The sequence below is a fragment of the Oncorhynchus clarkii genome, chromosome 30, assembly GCF_045791955.1.
Source record: "Oncorhynchus clarkii lewisi isolate Uvic-CL-2024 chromosome 30, UVic_Ocla_1.0, whole genome shotgun sequence".
Taxonomy (NCBI): domain Eukaryota; kingdom Metazoa; phylum Chordata; class Actinopteri; order Salmoniformes; family Salmonidae; genus Oncorhynchus; species Oncorhynchus clarkii.
This window is the reverse complement of record NC_092176.1, coordinates 28,506,036-28,529,708: the sequence shown is the minus strand read 5'-3', so window position 1 is coordinate 28,529,708 and position 23,673 is coordinate 28,506,036. Positions and strand designations below refer to the sequence as shown.

At 42.4% G+C, this 23,673-nt stretch overlaps 1 protein-coding gene across 1 annotated transcript in view; it reads left to right on the top strand.

The window, feature by feature from the left end:
• The window catches only part of LOC139390037 (zinc finger matrin-type protein 4-like), a 161,483-nt gene that overhangs the window by 47,059 nt on the left and 90,751 nt on the right, over window positions 1–23,673 (top strand). Inside the window, exon 3 of the mRNA XM_071137147.1 lies at window positions 23,328–23,417. Within this exon, the coding sequence (XP_070993248.1) occupies window positions 23,328–23,417 (90 nt within the window). The remainder of the gene's footprint in view (window positions 1–23,327; window positions 23,418–23,673) is intronic.

The window sequence follows — 23,673 nt, the reverse complement described above, 5'->3', positions numbered from 1 at the left end:
CCACTACAGCCCAGTCGATGAGAATGGGGGCTTGCTTAGTCATCTTTTTCCTGTAGTCCACAATCACCTCCTTTGTCTTGATCACATTGAGGGAGAGGTTGTTGTCCTGGCACCACACGGCCAGGTCTGTGACCTCCTCCCTATAGGCTGTCTCATCGTTGTCTGTGATCAGACCTACCACTGTTGTGTCATCGGCAAACTTAATGATGGTGTTGGAGTTGTGCTTGGCCGTGCTGTCATGAGTGAACAGGGAGTACAGGAAGGGACTGAGCACACACCCCTGAGGGGCCCCTGTGTTGAGGATCAGCGTGGCGGATGTATTGTTACCTTCCTTTACCACCTGGGGCGACCCGTCAGGAAGTCCAGGATCCAGTTGCAGAGGGAGGTGTTTAGCCTTAGCTTATTGATGAGTTTTGAGGGCACTATGGTGTTGAATGCTGAGCTATAGTCAATGAACAGCATTCTCACAAAAGTGTTCCTTTTGTCCAGGTAGGAAAGGGCAGTGTGGAGAGCAATGGAGATTGCATCATCACTGGATCTGTTGGGGCGGTATGCAAATTGGAGTGGGTCTAGGGTTTCTTGGATAATGGTGTTGATGTGAGCCATGACCAGCCTTTCAAAGAACATCATGGCTACAGACGTGAGTGCTACAGGTCAGTAGTCATTTGGACAGGTTACCTTAGTTTTCTTGCCACAGGGATTATGGTGGTCTGCTTGAAACATGTTGGTATTACAGACTCGGACAGGGAGAGGTTGAAAATGTCAGTGAAGACACTTGCCAGATGGTCAGCGCATGCTTGCAGTACACGTCCTGGTAATCCGTCTGACCCTGCGGCCTTGTGAATGTTGACCTGTTTAAAGGTCTTACTCACACCGGCTGCCGAGAGCGTGATCACACAGTCTTCTGGAACAGCTGGTGTTCTCATGCATGTTTCAGTGTTATTTGCCTTGAAGCGAGCATAGAAATAGTTTAGCTTGTCTGGTAGGCTCGTGTCACTGGGCAGCTCTTGTGCTTCCCTTTGTAGTCTTTAATGGTTTGCAAGCCCTGCCACATCCGACGAGCGTCAGAGCCGGTGTAGTACGATTCGATCGTAGTCCTGTATTGACGCTTTGCCTGTTCAGTGGTTTGTTGGAGGGCATAGCCTTAGCGGAAGCTCTAGCCTTTAGCTCAGTATGGATGTTGCCTGTCATCTTTGGCTTCTGGTTTTGGTATGTATGTACGGTCACTATGGGGACGACATCATCGATGCACCACTTATTGTTGAAGCCAATGACTGATGTGGTGTACTCTTCAATGCCATCGGAGGAATCCCGTAACATATTCTAAGTCCAGTAGCTTAGCATCTGCTTCATCTGACCACATTTTTATTGATCAAGTCACTGGTGCTTCCTGCTTTAATTTTTTCTTGTAAACAGGAATCAGGAGGATAGAATTATGGTCAGATTTGCCAAATGGAGGGCGAGGGAGAGCTTTGTATGCGTGTGTGGAGTAAAGGTGGTCCAGAGTTTTTTTCCCTCGGGTTGCATATTTAACATGCTGATAGAAATTTGGTAAGACTGATTTAAGTTTCCCTGGATTAAAGTCCCCGTCTACTAGGAGCGGGTGAGTGTTTTCCTGTTTTCTTATGGAATACAGCTCATTCAGTGCGGTCTTAGTGCCAGCATTAGTCTGTGGTGGTATGTAGACAGCTACGAAAAATTCAGATGATGACTCTCTATGTAGATAGTGTGGTCTACAGCTTATCATTAGATACTCTACCTCAGGCGAGCAAAACATCGAGACTTCCTTTGATATTGTGCACCAGTTGTTATTTACAAAAGTACATCATCCGCCACCCCTTGTCTTACCAGACTGTCCTGCCGATATGGCATATAACCAGCCAGCCAGTTGTTGCCGCTATCATGTATCCCAGTGCTATTCAAACTTTTTGACCTGCGACCCTTCCCCCTCCCCAAAAGGAGTGGTATAGAACATGTGACCCCTGCTCACGCACATGCAAGTGTGCACACGTGAACATGCGTGCACAATCGCTGCGCAATTTGTGGGTACTATCTAATGAATTTGCCAGTTGAGGACTTGTGAGGTGTCTGTTTCTCAAACTAGATGCTAATTTAACGACAATCACAACAATGTATACAAAAACATACTTTTTGAGGATATTATACCACCCCTGAATAGGGCACTTTGGAGACTGGAAGGGCAAAGGTGCATGTGCTTTGCACAGGTAGAGCCCTATCTGTGCACGTGCCTGGGTGTTGCAGTATATTTAACCTTCATGTATTTCCTCTTGTGATTTTCACACATATCTAATAACATCCCATTTGCTCATTGGTAACAACCTTTTCAAGCTGTATGTTTGAAATTCAATTGACTTGCAGCTGATTAGAAATAGACCCTGGAGTGAGTAATCCCACCGCATGTAGATGATAAGATTTTGTGCTTTACACATCAATATTCTTTGGTTATTTCAGTTTCAGGATAATTACCTGCCACACCCTGTATATTTTCCACAGATTACCATCCCATCTCTGTATTTTACTTTGCTTATGTTAGAAGAATCTAATTTTCCATCGCCGGGGAGTTTGCCCATCAACTGCAATTTGTCATCTTTTTTTGCTATGTTTTAAGTGCCAGGCAGCAAGCGGACTGTATCGCACAGCAGCTGTAATGTACATTACATTTTGCAGGCCATGCACCACCTAATTTACACTTTTTGTTTTCAATGCAGAATAGCACCCGGGTCTTTATAATGATACGATCCCATATTCGTTTTTTGTATCATTTTACCAGCAGCAGTGGTTATTTAGCAGGATTTGAGAGTCAATCTGGCTACTCTCTCTCCTCACTGAATGGCTGTGTCCCAAATGGTACCTTATTCCCTATATAGTGCACTACTTTTGACCAGAGTAGGGTGCTATTTGGGACGTAATCATGTGTCTGTGGGACTTTATTTTTTATCTCTGCTCTTTCGTCCCCTCTCTCACTAATTGGTTCCCATTATCTCTGGAGTTGTGAGTTTACACATCAATGCTACCGTACTGCTTACTTATTATTGTTATTTCTGTTCACCGAACATTAAGCTAAGACACACTTCTTCCACTCTCTCCAGGGTTTCCACATTGTGCCTCTCTAATGCCTGCCACACCCTGCCATAATGTTGCTGGACCCCAGGAAGAGTAGCTTCTGCCTTGGCAGCAGCTAATGGGGATCCTTAATAAATACAAATAAAAGTGCCTTGCTTCTGTGTTTTGGGAAGAAAGGGTGGTGGTGGAAGATGTCCAAAAAATGTATGGCAATAAGGTGACAGACATTGTGTGCTCTGTAGCTCTAGTAGTGGAATGGGACTGGTCAGTTTACTGTGTGGATCAAAGCAGGTCTGCGGTGTCAACAGTTATTTGTGTTTACCAGGACTCATTCAAAGCTGTCACCACAACAGTATGCATGTATACCGAAACCAAGGGTTATAGGATTTACTCATTGAGTTAAAAGATAGTTGGTAGCTCTGAAAGCCAGTACTTCCGATCTTCAGGTCTTATATTATGATTCAACTCTGCCCTCCTGTATGATGAAGATAGCGCTGTTTACCAACAAAGATCAAACCGCATGGACTAATCGTCTCGTTCACCATTATTGCAATATTCATGCCCATATGTAGTGAGTTGTTTTGATGTTTCTCTGCATGTAGCTCCTACATGCATATAGATAGACTTTCATCTCTGTGTCTTTAGTACCATTCATCTCTCTCTCTCTCTCTCTCTCTCTCTCTCTCTCTCTCGGTCTCTCTCAAAATGTGCATGTGTGCTGCCTTCGGCCAATGTGTTTTGTTCGCTGGATTCCCAGATTCAGCATTCCTGGCTTGTGAATATGTATGGAGATCAAGATAAAGAATAGGGGTGACCAGAGGGCTTAATGTCTACACTGACTCCCTCTTCCTATAGACATGTTATACAGGCATAATTATCATGGCCATGTTCTCTCCTCCAGTGTCCCTAACTGTTCCTGTGATCCTGCACTCTTACAAAAATGGGTGCTATCTAGAACCTAAAAGGGTTATTCATCTGTCCCCATAGGAGAACCCTTTGAAGAACCTTTTTGGTTCAAAGTATAACTATTTTGAATTCCAGGTAGAACTATTTTGGATTCCATGTAGAACCTTTTCCTATGTGGACAGCTGAATAACCTTTTTGGAACCCTTTTTTTAAAGAGTGTAGTTGTCCTTTAAGACCTCTGTCTGCCACTGAGGGTAAATGAGGAACTGAGGAAGGACTACAAACATAAAACCCTTGCTAGCACAGGGAATAGAATAATTATCTCTGGCCCCCTCCCTTGCTACCGAAGGTGTTCGGAACCTTTCAGCTGACTCTTTGCACTGAACGAGTACCTGAAGAAACTTTGAAACGACAGGAATGTCCCTTTTTGTGACAACTTTGATTTGCTGTGGGAGCGACCAGCACTTTTTAAAAGAGACGGGATCCACTCAGCAACATCACCAACTGTTTTAGAGACTGCTCCAGTTCTCCATGTGAGAGTAAGCAACAGAGGACTTGGAAATCAAATCAACTACTGTAGAAATTACACTATAGTTAATGTGAATAATCTAGTTGATGTTCCTTTAACTCCGCCTTCTAGTGAGTTTATACAAACTGTCATTTCATACCATTCTGTTAGATTGGCAACTGTCAGAAAATGTGAATGTTAATAATTTGGTTGTTATTCCATTGGCTACCAAGAGGGGGATGCCCCAGGGGCCGAGTGGTCCACACTCATTGAATATGACCCTTTTAAACGTTAGAGCAATCAATCGTGAAACCTTTCTCTTGAATGACCTCATTACTGAGCGCGAAGTTGATTGCATGTTTCTCACTGAAACATGGCTGTCATCAGACTGTAGTGTTTCTCTTATTGAAGCCTCACCCTCGGACTACAGCTTTTCATACTCTGTCAGAAAAGGGAAAAAGGGTGGGGGGACAGTCTCTATTTTTACTAATGCTCTCAGCTGTAAGGATATTTAGTTTGGTAACTTTGGGTCTTTTGAGCATTATGGAAAACTGTTTAGCCACCAGTCCTGGCTATAACACTGTATAGGCCATCAATGCACTGCCCCATTTCTATTGTCCACAATTACTATGATAAAGTCATTGTGTTGGGAGATTTTAATATTCATGTTGACAAAGAGACTGACTCCAAGGCCATTGAATGTATGAATCTTTTGAGCTCTATGGACTTTATCCAACATTTTACTGGGCCCACCCATAACCGCGGCCGTACTCTGGTCCTGGTTATTACCAAGTGCCTTCCTATTGACATATCCTCTATTGTTGATGTTGTTTCATCGGATCACCGCTGTGTATTTTGTACTACCCTGTTGCCCATAGCACAGGGTTAAGAAATGCTATCTTACCTCTAAAGTTGCTACAGATTTTGAGTGTATGAACGATACTCCACCACCTATTCAGCCTTCCTCTTGTTATGATTTAGTTGATCACTTTAAATGAAAATTAAAGGCAACCATTGATGCCATAGCTAGAGTAAAGTTGAAAAAGGCCACATCCAAATGGAGAGCCCCTTGGATGAGTAAGGAAACAAATCAATTAAAATAAATTCCGGAAGTGTAGAAAGTCAGAGTTGCAGGTCCATATGATATTTTGAGAGAGCAACTATATATAACATATATAACAAGGCAATTAGAAAAGCCAGACGGGCTCATTTTTCTAACTTGATCACTATTAATCAGAATAATTCGATAGTGCTCTTCTCTACCATTGTTGCCCTCATAAATCCTACCCCCTCAAATCGATGTGAACTTTCCTCCACATCTAAATGTGAGGAGTTTGCTGCATATTTCAGAGATAAGATAACCAACATTAGACTGGGTATCAGTCAAGCAAGTTTGATGAATTGTGTCCTAGCCTACCACGCAAAGGCACTATGGATTTATTTTCCTTGGTTGACACAGACATGCTCAGGGAAGGGATGTCACAACTTTCTACCTGCCTTCTCGATCCGATCCCCACCGCAATTTTCGGCCAATCTCCAACCTTCCATTCTTAACCCTTTGACACATACCAACACATAGGTGTGATCACTCTACGGTGGTCACTGCAATATACGCTCAAACCAGTGTGATTAGAACGCTTATTTAGAGCTGGCCACTGTTTTTTCAATAAACATTTTGCACAAACACAGTCCTACCACATTATGTCCTGAATGTGATCAGTTTATTTTTAGATGCAATGTTAAGACATTCACAGAAGTAGCGACAGCATAAAACAATCATCCAAATCGGAAAATATAGGTGACATTAGTTCTAACACTAACTGAGGAACGATTGACTTGACACAAGTGGTCCTACTTAGCTAACTCTCGGCTGACAGAAACCATGTATTAGCAAATAGCAATTACTATTTACAATTCATCAGATCACAGGTGAGCTCACAATTGATCAAAATAACTGAGTAAAACACGTCCTAAAAAACAATCTTCGCGTCTACCAAAGATGAGAAGAGGAGACCAGATGAGTTTGGTCTGATGAGGTGAACCATCGCTTCACCTCATTTTGATATAACATCTTTGGTCTGAAAGATGTTTACGTGACACCCAGAATGCATTGTATAATGTCAACAAACATGGCTCCACACACAGCTGGAATATACCTTAGCATTAGCTCATTATAATCAGTACAACCTCCAAAAAAGTATTTTACATACAGTACCAGTCAAAAGTTTGGGCACACCTACTCATTCAAGGGTTTTCTTTATTTTTACTATTTTCTACATTGTAGAGTAATAGTGAAGACATCAAAACTATGAAATAACACATATGGAATCATGTAGTAACCAAAAAAGTGTTAAACAAATCAAAATATATTTTACATTCTTCAAAGTAACCACCGTTGATGACAGCTTTGCACACTCTTGGCATTGTCTCAACCAGCTTCTCCTGGAATGCTTTTCAAACAGTCTTAAAGGAGTTCCCGCATATTCTGAGAACTTGTTGGCTGCTTTTCCTTCACTCTGCGGTCAAACTCATCCAAAGCCATCTGAATTGGGTTGAGGTCGGGTGATTGTGGAGGCCAGGTCATTTGATGCAGCACTCCATCACTCTCCTTCTTGGTTCAATAGCCCTTACACAGCCTGGAGGTCTGTTGGGTCATTGTCCTGTTGAAAACAAATGATAGTCCCACAAAGCGCAAACCAGATGGGTTGGTGTATCGCTGCAGAATGCTGTGGTAGCCATGCTGGTTAAGTGTGCCTTGAATTCTAAATAAATCACAGACAGTGTCACCAGAAAAGCACCCCCACACCGTCACACCTCCTCCATGCTTCAAGGTGGGAGCCATACATGCAGAGATCATCCGTTCACCTACTCTGCCTCTCACAAAGACATGGTGGTTGGAACCAAAAATCACACATTTGGACTCATCAGACCAAAGGACAGCTTTCCACTGGTCTAAAGTCCATTGCTCATGTTTCTTGGCCCATGCAAGTCTCTTCTTCTTATTGGTGTCCTTTAGTAGTGGTTTCTTTGCAGCATTTCAAACATGAAGGCCTGATTCACTGAACAGTTGATGTTGAGATGTGTCTGTTACTTGAACTCTGAAGCATTAATTTGGGCTACAATTTCTGAGGCTGGTAACTCTAATGAACTTATCTTCTGCAACAGAGGTAACTCTGGGTCTTCCTTTCCTGTGGCAGTCCTCATTTCCTAATAGCGCTTTATTGTTTTCCCGACTTTCCGAAGTTTTCCGCATTGACTGACCTTCATGTCTTAAAGTAATAGTGGACTGTTGTTTCTCTTTGCTTGTTGAGCTTTTCTTGCCATAATATGGACTTGGTCTTTTACCAAAAATGGCTATCTTCTGTATACCACACCTACTTTTTCACAACACAACTGATTGGTTCAAACACATTAAGAAGGAAAGAAATTCCACAAATTAACTTTTAACAAGGCACACCTGTTAGTTGAAATGCATTCCAGGTGACAACCTCATGAAGCTGGTTGAGAGAATGCCAAGAGTGTGCAACGCTGTCATTAAGGCAGAGCGTGGCTACTTCGAAGAATCACAAATATAAAAGACAGTTGAAGTCGGAAGTTTACATACACCTTAGCCAAATACATTTAAACTCAGTTTTTCACAATTCCTGACATTTAATCCTGGTAAAATCTCCATGTCTTAGGTCCGTTAGGATCGCCACTTTATTGTAAGAATGTGAAATGTCAGAATAACTGTAGAGAGTGACTTATTTCAGCTTCCATTTCTTTCATCACATTCCCAATGGGTCAGAAGTTTACATACACTCAATTAGTATTTGGTAGCATTGCCTTTAAATTGTTTAACTTGGGTTAAAAGTTTTGAGTAGCCTTCCACAAGCTTAACACAGTAAGTTGGGTGAATTTTGGCCCATTCCTCCTGACAGAGCTGGTGTAACTGAGTCAGGTTTGTAGGTCTCCTTGCTCGCACACGCTGTTTCAGTTCTGCCAACACATTTTCTATAGGATTGAGGTCAGGGCTTTGTGATGGCCACTCTAATACAATGACTTTGTTGTCCTTAAGCCATTTCGCCACAACTTTGGAAGTATGCTTGGGGTCATTGTCCATTTGGAAGACCAATTTGTGACCAAGCTTTAACTTCCTGACTGATGTCTTGAGATGTTGCTTCAATATATCCACATATTTTTCCTACCTCGTGATGCCATCTATTTTGTGAAGTGCACCAGTCCCTCCTGCAGCAAAGCACCCCCACAACATGATGCTTCCACCCCCGTGCTTCACGGTTGGGATGGTGTTCTTTGGCTTGCAAGCCTCACCCTTTTTCTCCAAACATAACAATGGTCATTATGGCCGAACAGTTCTATTTTTGTTTCATCAGACCAGAGGACATGTCTCCAAAAAGTACGATCTTTGCCCGCATGTGCAGTTGCAAACCGTAGTCTGGCTTTTTTAATGGCGGTTTTGGAGCAGTGGCTTCTTTCTTGCTGAGCAACCTTTCAGGTTATTTCGATATAGGACTCGTTTTACTGTGGATTTAGATACTTTTGTACCCGTTTCCTCCAGCATCTTCACAAGGTCACCAAGTACGTTCATCTGTAGAAGACAGAACGGGTCTCCTTCCTGAGCGGTATGATGTCTGTGTGGTCCTATGGTGTTTATACTTGCTTACTATTGTCTGTACAGATGAATGTGATACCTTCAGGCGTTTGGAAATTGCTCCGAAGAATGAACCAGACTTGTGGAGGTCTCCAATTTTGGATTTCTTTTGATTTTCCTATGATGTCAAGCAACGAGGCAATACGTTTGAAGGTAGGCCTTGGGGCGGCAGGGTAGCCTAGTGGTCAGAGCGTTGGACTAGTAACCGGAAGGTTGCAAGTTCAAACCGCCGAGCTGACAAGGTACAAATCTGTCGTCCTGCTCCTGAACAGGCAGTTAACCCACTGTTCCTAGGCTGTCATTGAAAATAAGAATTTGTTCTTAACTGACTTGCCTGGTAAAATAAAGCCATGACATAATTTTCTGGAATGTTCAAAGCTGTTTAAAGGCACAGTCAACTTAGTGTATGTGAACTTCTGACCCACTGGAATTGTGATACATTGAATCATAAGTTAAGTACTCTGTCTGTCAACAATTGTTGGGCAAATGTCTTGTGTCATGCACAAAGTAGATTTCCTAACCGACTTGCCAAAACTATAGTTTGTTGACAAGAAATGTTAGCAAGAAATGTGTGGAGTGGTTGAGAAATTAGTTTTAATGACTTCAACCGAAGTGTTTGTAAACTTCTGACTTCAACTGTATATTTTGAATTGTTTAACACTTTTTTGGTTACTACATTCAATATGTGTTATTTCATAGTTTTGATGTCTTAACTATTATTCTACAATGTAGAAAATTGTAAAAGTAAAGAAAAACCCTTGAATGAGTAGGTGTGTCCAAACCTTTGGCTGGCAATGTGTGTGTATATATATATATGTGTGTGCGTGTGTATGTATGTATGTATGTATGTATGTATATGTATATATATATATATATATATATATATATATATATATATAGTTACACAGCTCAAAAAAATAAAGGGAACACTTAAACAACACAATGTAACTCCAAGTCAATCACACTTCTGTGAAATCAAACTCTCCACTTAGGAGGCAACACTGATTGACAATACATTTCACATGCTGTTGTGCAAATGGAATAGACAACAGGTGGAAATTATAGGCAATTAGCAAGACACCCCCAATAAAGGAGTGGTTCTGCAGGTGGTGACCACAGACCACTTCTCAGTTCCCATGCTTCCTGGCTGATGTTTTGGTCACTTTTGAATGCTGGCGGTGCTTTCACTCTAGTGGTAGCATGAGACGGAGTCTACAACCCACACAAGTGGCTCAGGTAGTGCAGCTCATCCAGGATGGCACATCAATGCGAGCTGTGGCAAGAAGGTTTTCTGTGTCTGTCAGCATAGTGTCCAGAACATGGAGGCGCTACCAGGAGACAGGCCAGTACATCAGGAGACGTAGAGGAGGCCGTAGGAGGGCAACAACCCAGCAGCAGGACCGCTACCTCCGCCTTTGTGCAAGGAGAGCAGGAGGAGCACTGCCAGAGCCCTGCAAAATTACCTCCAGCAGGCCACACATGTGCATGTGTCTGCTCAAACGGTCAGAAACAGATTCCATAAGGGTGCTATGAGGCCCGACGTCCACAGGTGGGGGTTTGTGTTTACAGCCGAACACCGTGCAGGAGGCTTGGCATTTGCCAGAGAACACCAAGATTGGCAAATTTGCCACTGGCGCCCTGTGCTCTTCACAGATGAAAGCAGGTTCACACTGAGCACATGTGACAGAATGTTCTGCTGCCTGCAACATCCTCCAGCATGACCGGTTTTGGCGGTGGGTCAGTCATGGTGTGGGGTGGCATTTCTTTCCTCCATGTGCTCGCCAGAGGTAGCCTGACTGCCATTAGGTACCGAGATGAGATCCTCAGACCCCTTGTGAGACCATATGCTGGTGCTGTTGGCCCTGGGTTCCTCCTAATGCAAGACAATGCTAGACCTCATGTGGCTGGAGTGCGTCAGCGGTTCCTGCAAGAGGAAGGCATTTATGCTATGGACTGGCACGCCCATTCCCCAGACCTGAATCCAATTGAGCACATCTGGGACATCATGTCTCGCTCCATCCACTAATGCCACGTTGCACCACAGACTGTCCAGGAGTTGGCGGATGCTTTATTCCAGGTCTGGGAGGAGATCCCTCAGGAGACCATCCGCCACCTCATCAGGAGCATGCCCAGGCATTGTAGGGAGGTCATAAAGGCACATGGAGGCCACACACACTACTGAGCCTCATTTTGACTTGTTTTAAGGACATTGCATCAAAGTTGGATCAGCCTGTAGTGTGTGGTTTTCCACTTTAATTTTGAGTGTGACTCCAAATCCAGACCTCCATGGGTTGATAAATTTGATTTCCATTGCTAATTTGTGTGTGATTTTTTTTGTCAGCACATTCAACTATGTAAAGAAAAAAGATACATGAAAATGAGAATCAAGATCATTGTGTCAGTAATTGATAATTGAGGAGGTTGAATAGGTAGGGTCTTTTAATGGAGTTAATTTCAATGTAATCTGTGAGATGAAAGGATTGTTGTTCTCCCGCCCAGCTTTTGAGGCCTTTAAAGACATTTAGATGGAAAGTCACGTAATTCTCTGTAGATTTTTCTTCCTCTTTGATGTATGCTAATGATGGACAAACAGCAAATAACTGCATTGCTTTTAATGATGTTGTCATTATGGACAGTGGCCCATGTTTGGTTTACAGTTACATAATTTTCAAATGGAAAATTCAGGTGTAGGACTACTGGCAGGAGTCCTTGGCTCATTGCTCAACTACTACCAAGGTAGTGTTTAGGGCGGCAGGTAGCCTAGCGGTTAAAACATTGAGCCAGTAACCGAAAGGTCACTGGCTCGAATACTTGAGCCGACAAGGTGAAAAGAAATCTGTCGATGTGCCCATGAGCAAGGCACTTAACCCTAATATGCTCCAATGGTGCCGTACTACGCGGGCTGACCCTGTTAAATAACACATTTCACTGCACCTACCCAGTGTATGCGACAGTAAACATCTACATTATATCTACTGAAAGTTATTCACAATTAAGGACCTGTATGTCAATAGATTAATCATGCCATACAACCATGACCATCACCACTAACCTGCTAGCTACACACCTCTTCCAAACCTGCGGCCATTAAAACAATATTTTTTTTTACCTCAGTTGACCTCATGTCAAAACATAAACTGCTAACTCTCTCATTATGATTGTTCAAGATGTTTCGCTAGAGAGTATGTTGATGAGGTCCTCCGAGATGCTGTATGTATTTTTCTTTGTTTGTTCTGAGACTGCAGCCTTTACACAACATTTAATTGGAGTTTGTATTCTGTATTAATGCAGCTTTGGGAGCATTCATTATTCTAAATATTGTCTGCAAGATCAATTGTGACTCTGTCATGACGTTGCCCTCTTTGGGTACAGCAGCCCCATCCCCCTCTCCCTGCCTCCTACAACTAGGCTGCTGTGGTCAGAGAGGTTGTCAATTCCTAGAAGAGATTGTCTCCTCATGGCCACAGTATAAAGATAGAGTGAAGTTTCATAGAGAACAAAGGACAACATTTATGTTCCGGAGAAGGTATTAAAGATCGGTGAAGAATCCAGCTACGAACTGGTCTGTTTGTTACAACTTGGTAAAACTCATGGGAGACAGTGCGGCCACATTACCATAATGCTGTTTATATAATAGCCTCTGATATGAGGTTTACATCTACTTGTTGTATAAGATGAATGAGTGAGGATGATACAGTTTGTGTGATTTTGGACTGTTTAATGAAGGAAACTCCAATTCCCTTTTGAGTTTAACTAAATCAGAGGACCGCCCATGAGCCCAGTTAGGGTCAGGCATCCTGGGACAGGCCCTTTTCTGCAACTCCTGAATAAAACCCCAACTTTGAGAAATTCTCAACAGACCATGTTTTTCTCCATTACGAGAGGACAAAGGTTACAGACCATGTTTTTTCTCAATCACGAGAGGACAAAGGTTGCAGACCATTGCTGAATCTTTTAACCATACCATGTGGTTAAACTCTTAGACTATCGATACTGACAGAATAAGAACAAGTCTTTGATATTAATTACTAGTCTGCAGCTAGGAATTCGGTATCATTGCACACGATGAACGACAACCGCCGAGACATCCATTCTACAACAACATGAATGAATGTCACTCTGAACTACCACGACAGAGAGAGAGGATGGAAATTCTACAACAGAAACAAACTTTTCAGCAGAGATCCCGACGATACCCCTAGCGTAAATATATATATTGATTGCAGTTGTTCCCGAATGAGTGAGCGTTCATGTGCAAAGGATTAGCATATCAATTGTTATAATTATCAACTGTGCGTTGTCTTCTCAGTCGACCCCCACTTCCCTTTTGTACAACAAGCCGTCATGCCGGTATAGCCCACTAGGGCACATTCGCCTATCAGTTCGTGTAACCATATTTACTTTGTTTTTTTATGCATTGCTGTGAATTACTTGGTTAGTAAATAAATGATTTAAGACAATTGATGTATGGATGACTCAGTGAAGACTGGGTTCGTACAGATAACCAACAATTTATGACGTTTGGAATGAGACTAACGTGAGGTAAAGTAAATAATTCATTAATTCGAAGACTAATTGATCAGATATAAAATATCTGAAAAAGTTATATTAGGAAATTGAAACCTCTGTAATCTGAATATTTTCCTTGGTGCCCCGACTTCCTAGTTAATTACAGCTACATGATTAATCAGTTTAATCGCATAATACTAATTACAGAGAATCTTTGATAAAAACTAAAAGTCTTCATTTAATGATAGTAAAGACACGACAACTCAGACCCTTTTAATTGGCACTGCTGAGCTGAGACAGCGGTAGTCTGCTCCCAATTGCACCCTATTCCCTTTATAGTGCACAAGTTTTGACCAGATGTGAATAGGGTGCAATTTGGGACGCTATCGCACTATATATTGTACATACTTTTTTTTCCTTAATGAAGATTAAACAGTTACAGTCTCAAAGTATTCTGACAAGAAAGAGACGGGATAGTGAGACGAATCAAACTGGAATATTTAGCATGAGATGCAAATCCCTTTTTCAGCCCTGATATAATTATTTTATGATTTCGTGATTGACGCAACACCTAAGATGAGGACTTTTGCAGGTTTTAATTTAAATATATAATGAACCAAAACCCCCACTTTGCTCAGCCCTGCCAGACATGATCTCCAAAGGATAGGAGAGACTTGGATTTACAATGTTCAGAATTTATTTTTTGGTGCATGGCAGGAAAAAGAGGGCAAAGAAAAAGCTTTGTTCCTTGGGTGTGTTAATTTCCACTGTAACAAATGGCATGAAATTGGGTGCGATCCATCAATGGGTGAGATATAATGGACCCCAAAATGCATTTTAAAAGGAAATTTGGGTACATTAACATACTTTCTGACTTTTAATTGTGTAATTTGTTGGGCTTCGTTTGAAAGGAAAATCTGTCCTTTCATGGGGGGGGGGAGAGAATGTAGCAGCCTTCCAAATTTGTACTATAATTAATTTCTTTGCTGGTAAAACTTAATGGTCTGTGCTATCCTAGGATCCTTGGGACGTCTCTATCCTAAACCCTAACCTTGGAGGCGTCCCAGGCCATAGTAGGTCGTTTTTAAAGCACTATTTCCTTTTAGATCCATATCTTACAGGGATTTGATCGAACACCAGTTTGTCCCTTAAAATCCCATGCTATCAACCTATTAGTTATTTATATTTTCCAGGGCCTGGCTTTTCATGACATGGTCACTGGTTTTGGAAATAGATTTTTGTTGTTGTTGTTGTTGTTGTATCTGATACTGTTTATCATTCACATTCGCACACTCATGCTCACACACACACACGTTATGTACTTCTATCCTTGTGGGGACCTATAATTAATATCAATATCCATAAAAAATCCTATTTTCCCTAACCCTAATCCGTAGCCCAAACCTAACTCCTAAACCTAACCACTAACCCATTTTCCTTACCCTAATTGTAACCCTAAACCTAACCCCTAAACTTAAAATAGCCTTTGTCCTCATGGGGATGTGAGAAATGTCCCAATGAGGGAGGATTTTCCTAGTTTTACTATCTTTGCACGCACACACACAGTGAGACACTTAATGTTACCGTTATCTCACTTCAAAATCAATTTTAAATGGAGTCTGCTACATTTTTCTGACTAAAGTGGTACTAATAGCCATTAGCCTGTCAGTGAGGTTGTTGCTTGTGATTGTGTTCCCGGTCCTCATGTCTCTCTCATGTCTCTCTCGCAATGATCTCTTCATACTCTCCATGTCCACAATATCAGGCAGGACTTTAACGTGGCTTCTTGTGAACTGCTGCACATACGAGTTGAAGGATTTAAAAGGTAATCACTCGCCCTCCCACCCAACAACTACGTGTTTTGCCTCAAGCACCTAGCACTGAACTCAGCAGAAAAGAGCTGACTGCTGTTATATCCATGATATTTTTCACATGGATAATTATCCTCTATTCCGATCAGTCACAGTCAACATACAGTATACTGAACTCTACATGTGTACTATAACATTGTTACAAAATAGCCCCTCTGGAAGTTTGGATGGCATGTTCCATTTCCATGGTCCGTGCTCCATTTGCTCCAACGGCGTAGTCTGATGCCCTTGTTGTCATTGAGCAGCTCATCCTGTAAACACATCCTCCCCGTGTCACTTCCTTTAAGCTGATGACATGACAGACAATTAGAGTTTGCTCATTTCTAATGTGGGATATGAGTTCATGGCAGGTACTATCCAATGCATTTTTTTACGTGTGTTTTTTGGTAGGAGTTGAAGAATTGGTATTCTTGTCTGTCTGGCTTAGTTTCATGAAAGCACCCTGTCAAGTGTCTAGGGGAGCGCTCCCTCTCCCATCGTCGACTGATCTACAGGCGTTGTCGGCACAATTACTCTCCATCCGGCCAAGTGGTTCTTGCTCTCATATGCAATACCACTCGGCAGCCGCCATGCTGTCAGAGTCTGGGTGTGTTTGAGCTGTAAAGGGATGATTATGTCAGGAGGACTACAATGAACAGATAGGATAGGTATCAAGGGAAAACATTTGATGAATTGGAAAGATGGGTGTTTAATGAAAACAACTTTATTTCAATGTAGTGTTCCAAAAACAAATTAGTTTCTGATTCAACATGCTCTCCAGTGAAGTTCTGTGATTACTATTATTAATGCACTGTATATCCAAGTAAGAAGGCATCTTAGAAAGTGTGATTGCATTTGACTGTTAGTGCATGTGATGAACATGAATTGACACGGACAGAAAGTGGATGGAACTGGAGAGGGAGAGGTGTTAGGTTGACAAAGGGACATTCAGATAACTACTAGAGGATGACTGCAGGTTGTGCTGGTGGGTGTAGAAACTTTTCAGCTCCTCCAAATCGAGCTCATCGTGGGGGCTCACATACAGCCACATCAATTAGTCCTCCACTGTGTATCATTTGACTATACAGAGCCTAACGGCGTGCACTGACGGCGTGCTTCTCTGCTCTGCTCTTGGTTATGTCCCAAATGGCACCTTATTCCCTATATAGTGCACTACGTTTGATCAGAGCCATGTGGGTCCTGCACAAAAGTAGTGTACAACATAGGGAGTAGGGTGCCATTTGGGACACTGCACTGCTCCGCACTCATCCATTCAGGAAACAGCTGGTGTCTGATGAATCCTTAACCAACAGCTATATGCAGAAAACATAAGAAAGAAGCAGCACTTCACCACATAGTCTCTCATATCTGATTTGATTCTGATGAAGAGATTATTCATGACTGAATGGGGAGGATGGAATAGAATATTGTAGAAAAGACTTGAATGTTGTACGAGGTTGTTAACATCATCAAACAGTTGCCTCAGTAGAAACACAGTGCGTTTTGGGGTGCTGGACTATGAATAAACTAATTTGCAGCGTCAATTATCTATGATATGTCCTGAAACACCCCGTTAACTGTAATCATCAGGGTATTGATGAAACGACATGCTAAATACGCTATAGGATGTTAGTCGTTGTAAACCAGACACAGTTGCGTTATACAATGGTACATAGCTTTTGCTTTTCTTGATGCCAACGATTGCCAAATAGGCTAGTTTTTCGAAGTGTGTCTAGAAGGTTTTCAAACATTTTGAACTCCCTGCAAATGCACATGCGATTATGTCCTCACCAACACACAATTATCTTGGTGTTTTTGAAGTAAGCAACTTATAATAATGAGATAATTTGTCCCAGAATGTGGTCAATGCTTGGCATTTTTCCCAGGGACAGAGGAGAGCTCTATGTAACATTACTGTATTTATTCACACACGTACACACGTACACACACACTCCGACAGGAAGGGGATTCAGTGACGTGACAGCCGCTCAGCCACAGCCCCATCCTCTCTGGAGTGTCTCTCTCTGGAATTTACCTGACCCACTCTGTATCAATGCTGGTTTGTCTGATTATGATTTCTTTACATATTGAGGACTCATCAAGGGCTGCTAGCCTGCTCCATTACCCAGCAAGCCCACTTGTCCGAGCAAAATCAGAACAAACTTCAGGGTTGGCTCATTTAAATTGCTCCAATTAGTTCCCCGGTCTACCATGACATGGCGTTACATAACAGTAACAGCCATATTAGCAAGCAGTTAGCTCACTATGATGACTGCAGATGTTGCTAACAGGTCACATTATGGCTGTGAGTGAGCAAGCAGTATTGACTTGTAGCACATGACAAAAAAATATATATAGGAATGCCAGAGTCATAAAAACAAAAATGAATGTTGTTGGATCTAGATTCATAGAAAAGTGTAAGTTAATGAAAATGCTATGATATTTGTATTATTGTATTATTTGTATTATTTTGTTTCATGCAGTCTTGCCCCCTGGTCTCTGTGTCTGCCTCCCAACTGCCACCCTATTCCCTATTTAGTGCACTACTTTTGACCAGAGTAGTGCACCATATGTGTCATTTGGGACTTAATCTGCCTCTAGTGGGCAGACAAGGACCAGACCAGAGGGTGAATGTGCTGGGGAATCTGCCCAGGGTCCATTGGGCAGAGAGTAGATTATATCCAGAGGTATCCACACCAGGGCACAGAGAGCATATAGCCTCTATAATCAACTCACTGATGTAGTGGTAATGCAATATGGATTTTTTTTCTGGCCTGATTATGTCAACTCTGTAAAAATAAAGGCACCTGGGACTTCCTTCCTGCTACCAGCAGTTTATTTATATCGGCAGCAGCGGCTGGTCACTTTCAAGAGGAAAGCAAGGCAAGCTCGGTTGGGCATATACTACTAGCCCATATGCAATACAGCACTGCCAAGGAGTGTCTGTTGTCTTTGGAGTTTTAGACTCCCCATGGAGATATCATCACCAATGCCATCAGCAGTGGAGATTCTCTATGAGCAGGTTTCACTCTTCTCACATTGGCTTTTCACTCACCCTCCACAACTGTACGTTCTTCTGTGGGCATTTAGAAATGTTGCCTTTTGTGCTCCAAATGGTAACATTTCCCCTACATAGTGCACTACTTTTGAACAGATCCTTGTGGGCAGTTGGTGTCTTTCAGTGCATTTAGGTCTTCTCTAGCTATGGGTTGGTTGTATGTAGGCTGTGTTCCAATGCTCCAGTTAGTAAAAGTAGAACAGCCCCTTAGCTCATATCAGATGGTGCAGATGGATGTAGCATAGGAGAGTGTCACAAATGAAATCAAAGGAAGAGACTATCAGAGGAAAATGCTCTCGGAGCATACTGAGAGATTGGCAGAGAGAGAGCCTCTGAATTATCATTTCATTCCCTTCCTGTTATGTGTTTGAGCCTCCAATAACCTTCCTCCTGCCACTGATGCCTGATAGTTCCTTTCTCAGGCTCAGGTTGCATTAGCCCAGCCATAAACAAGAAAGACAAGAAAAATAAATAGATTTCTCAGGACCATTCTCCTCCATCTGAGCTGAAAATATGCGTTTGTCTGCCATCTCTGTGGTTGTGTCCTAAATTACTCTGTATTCCCTATATAGGCCACTACTTTTGACTGTAGCCCTGGACTCTGGTCAAAAGTAGTGCACTATATAGGGAATAGGGTGCCATTTGGTATGCATCCTGCGTCTCTGTAAAGACAATCTGGGAATCGTCTGTCTGACTGTCACGCTGCATGGGCGCTCTTCCTTGTTGCATCAGAGTGGAAAGAGAAACTACCTCTCTCTTCAAGATGAAATGAAGGTTTTTAAAAGTCATTCCTGCATTGAAACACTTCAACCCCTTTGATCCCTTCCTTCATTTTTGGGAGCTTGTAAACCTGCAGTCGAGTGGAATTATTTGAAGATAAACTGAATGGGGAATCGATTTCCCTCCATCACTCTACCCTCACCTCGCCCCTCTTTTCCTTCATCCATCCCTACCCTAGCCCAAAAGCTGCTCTGTTTGCTGCCAAAGTGGAGGGATCAATGGGTCTGTGATGTGATAAGGGCCTCTTGCTCCTTTAATGGAATCTGCAGTAATTATTAATGGAATCCAGTGTCAGACAGGGGCTGGGTCCAAAATGGCACCATATATTCTCTCTCAATATATATACACTGTTCAAAACATTAGGATCACCTGCTCTTTCCATGGCATAGACTGACCAGGTGAATCCTGGTGAAAGCTATGATCCCTTATTGATGTAATTTGTTAAATCCACTTCAATCAGTGTAGATGAATGGGCAAGACAAAATATTTAAGTACCTTTTGAACCAGGTAGTAGGTGCCAGGTGCCCCGGTTTGTGTCAAGAACTGCAACACTGCTGGGTTTTTCATGCTCAACAGTTTCCCGTGTGTATCAAGACTGGTCCATCACCCAAAGGACATCCAGCCAACTTGACACAACTGTGAGACGCATTAGAGTCAACATTGGCCAGAATCACTTTGGAACGCTGTCGATACCTTGTAGAGTCCATGCCCCGACGAATTGAGACTGTTCTGAGGGCAAAAGGAATGGCAACTCAATATTGTGAATGTGTTCCTAATGTGTTGTACACTCAGTGTATATTCTCTCTATATACAGTACACTGAACAAAAATATAAACGCAACATGCAACAATTTCAAAGATTTTACTAAGTTACAGTTCATTTAATTTAAGGAAATCAGTCAATTGAAATGAATGTATTAGGTCCTAACCTATGGATTTCACATGACTGGGAATACAGATATGCATCTGTTGGTCATAGATACCTTTAAAAAGAAAAGGTAAGGGCGTGGATCAGAAAACCAGTCAGTGTCTGATCTGACCACCATTTGCATCATGCAGGACGACACATCTCCTTCGCATAGATCAGGCTGTTGAATGTTGTCCCACTCCTCGTCAATGGCTGTGCGAAGTTGCTGGATATTTGCAGGAACTGGAACACGCTGTTGTACAAACATGCTCAATGGGTGATATGTCTGAGTATGCAGGTGGAATAACTGAGACATTTTCAGCATCCAGGAATTGTGTACAGATCCTTGCAACATGGGGCTGGGCATTATTATGCTGAAACAAGCGGTGATGGCGTTGCATTAATGGCAAGACAATGGACCTCAGGATCTCGTCACGGTATTTCTGTGCATTCAAATTGCCATTAGTAAAATGCAATCGTGTTCATTGTCCGTAGCTTAAGCCTGCCCATACCATAACCGCACCGCCACCATGGGGCACTTTGTTTACAACCTTGACATCAGCAAACTGCTCTCCCACACGATGCCATACACGCTGTCTGCCATCTGCCCGGTACAGTTGAAACCGGGATTCATCCGTAAAGAGCACACTTCTCCAGTGTGCCAGTGACCATCAAAGGTGAGCATTAGCCCACTGATTATGATGCCGAACTGCAGTCAGATCAAGGCCCTAGTGAGGACAACGAGCATGCAAATGAGCTTCCCTGAGACGTTTCTGACAGCTTGTGCAGAAAATCTTTGATTGTGCAAAGCCACAGTTTCATCAGCTATCCGGGTGGCTGTTCTCAGACCATCCCGCAGGTGAAGAAGCCGGATGGGGAGGTCCTGGGCTGGCGTGGTTACACGTGATCTGCGGTTGTGAGGCTGGTAATGCTAAATTCTCTAAAAAGATGTTGGAAGCAGCTTATTGTAGATAAATGAACATTAAATTATCTGGCAACAGCTCTGGTGGACATTCCTACAGTCAGCATGGCAATTGCACACACTCTCAAAACTTGAGACATCTGTGGCATTGTATTATGTGAAAAAACTGCATATTTGTATTGTCCCCAGCACAAGGTACACCTGTGCAATTATTATGCTGTTTAATCATCTTTTTGATATACCACACCTGTCAGGTGGGTGGATTATCTTGGCAAAGGAGAAATGCTCACTAACATTGTTTGTACCCAACATTTCTGGGATCTTTCAGCTCCTGAAATATGGATTACCAATACTTTTGCATGTTGTGTTTATATTTTTGTTTAGTGTATACAGTGCCTTCGGAAAGTATTCAGAACCCTTGACTTTTTCCACATTTTGATACATTACAGCCTTATTCTAAAATTGATTAAATAGTTTTCCCCCTCATCAATCTACACACAATACCCCATAATGACAAAGCAAAAACAGATTTTTTGAAGTTAGCAAATGTGTATATATATATATTTTTTAAAAAGATATCAGATTTACTTAAGTTTTCAGACCCTTCAGTCAGTACTTTGTTGAAGCAGCTTTGGCAGTGATTACAGCATTGAGTCTTCTTGGGTATGACACTACAAGCTTGGCACACCTGTTTTTGGGGAGTTTCTCCCACTTTTCTCTGCAGATCCTCTCAGCTCTGTCAGGCTGGCAGGCTGGATGGGAGCATTACGGCACAGGTATTTCCAGGTCTCTCCAGAGATTTTCAATCGGGTTCAAGTCTGGGCTCTGGCTGTGTCCGAAGCCACATTGTCTTGGCTGTGTGGTTGGGGTTGTTGTCCTGTTGGAAGGTGAACCTTTGCCCCAGTCTGAGGTCCTGAGCGCTCTAGAGCAGGTTTTCATCAAGGATCTTTCTGTACTTTGGAACGTTAATTCTTGCCTCGATCCTGACTAGGCTTCCAGTCCCTGCTGCTGAAAAACATCCCCACAGCATGATCCTGCCACCATGCTTCACCGTAGGGATGGTGCCAGGTTTCCTCCAGACGTGACCCTTGGCATTCAGGCCATAGGGTTCAATCTTGGTTTCATCAGACCAGAGAATCTTGTTTCTCATGGTCTGAGAGTCTTTAGGTGCCTTTTGGCAAACTCCAAGCAGGCTGTCATGTGCCTTTTACTGAGGAGTGGCTTCCGTCTGGCCACTCTACCATAAAGGCCTGATTCATGGAGTGCTGCAGAGATTGTTATCCTTCTGGAAGGTTGTTCCATCTCCACAGATAAACTCTAGAGCTCTGTCAGAGTGACCATCAGGTTCTTGGTCACCTCCCTGACCTCCCTTGACAATCCTGTATCTGAGTTCTATGGACAATTCCTTCGACCTCATGGCTTGGTTTTTGCTCTGACATACACTGTCAACTGTGGGACCGTTATAAAGACAGGTGTGTGCCTTTCCAAATCATGTCCAATTAATAGAATTTACCACAGGTGGACTCCAATCAAGTTGTAGAAACATCTCAAGGATGACCAATGGAAACAGGATACACCTGAGCTCAATTTTGAGTCTCATGGCAAAAGGTCTGAATACTTGGTATCTGTTTTTTACTTGTAATACATTTGCAATAATTTAAAACCAGTTTTGCTTGGTAATTATAGGGTATTGTGTGTAGATTGCTGAGGAAAATGTTTTATTTAATAGATTTTAGAATAAGGCTGTAACATAACAAATTGTGGAAAAAGTCAAAGGGTCTGAATACTTTCCGAAGGCACTGTATAAATTCTCTATATAGTGTACTACTTTTGAGGGCCCTTCGGGCTCTATGTAGGGAATAGTGTGCCATTCGGTCAGTCACCAGGTTTTTCTTTCTATAATACAATCTTTTAGTCTGAAGTCTGAATCATTCAACCACACAGTTCTCAGATGCTCAGTATGGCACTGCTTTTGTAAGACGTTCAATACCATGCAATATAAACATTTAATTTATCTTTAATCTAGACATGCAATTCATGTGAAAGCTTTTTTTTGGGGGGGGGGGGGGTTCAGATCAAGAAAAACATGAATGATGGTATTTTCATGATGTTTCTCACCTTTGTGTTTTATCTCCCCTTTTTTTCCTTTCTAGAGTCGGAAACATGCCAATAAAGTACGACTGTATTACATGCTACATCCCGTGGATGGAGGCTGCCCAGCTAAGAAACTCAGAACAGACAATGTGAGTACTACACTGGCTCTACACAAGGTGCTAAACACAACCTAAAAGGGTTCTTCGGCTTTCCCCATAGGTGAACCGTTTGAAGAACACTTTTTGGCTTCAGGTAGAACCTTTTGGGGTTCTTTTTGCACAGAGGGTTTTACCTGGAACCCAAAAGGGTTATCCTATGGGGACAACCGAAGAACCCTTTTGGAACCCTTTTTTCTAAGAGTGTAGTAGTGTCCGTTATACATCTCACTATCATGATGATGATTTC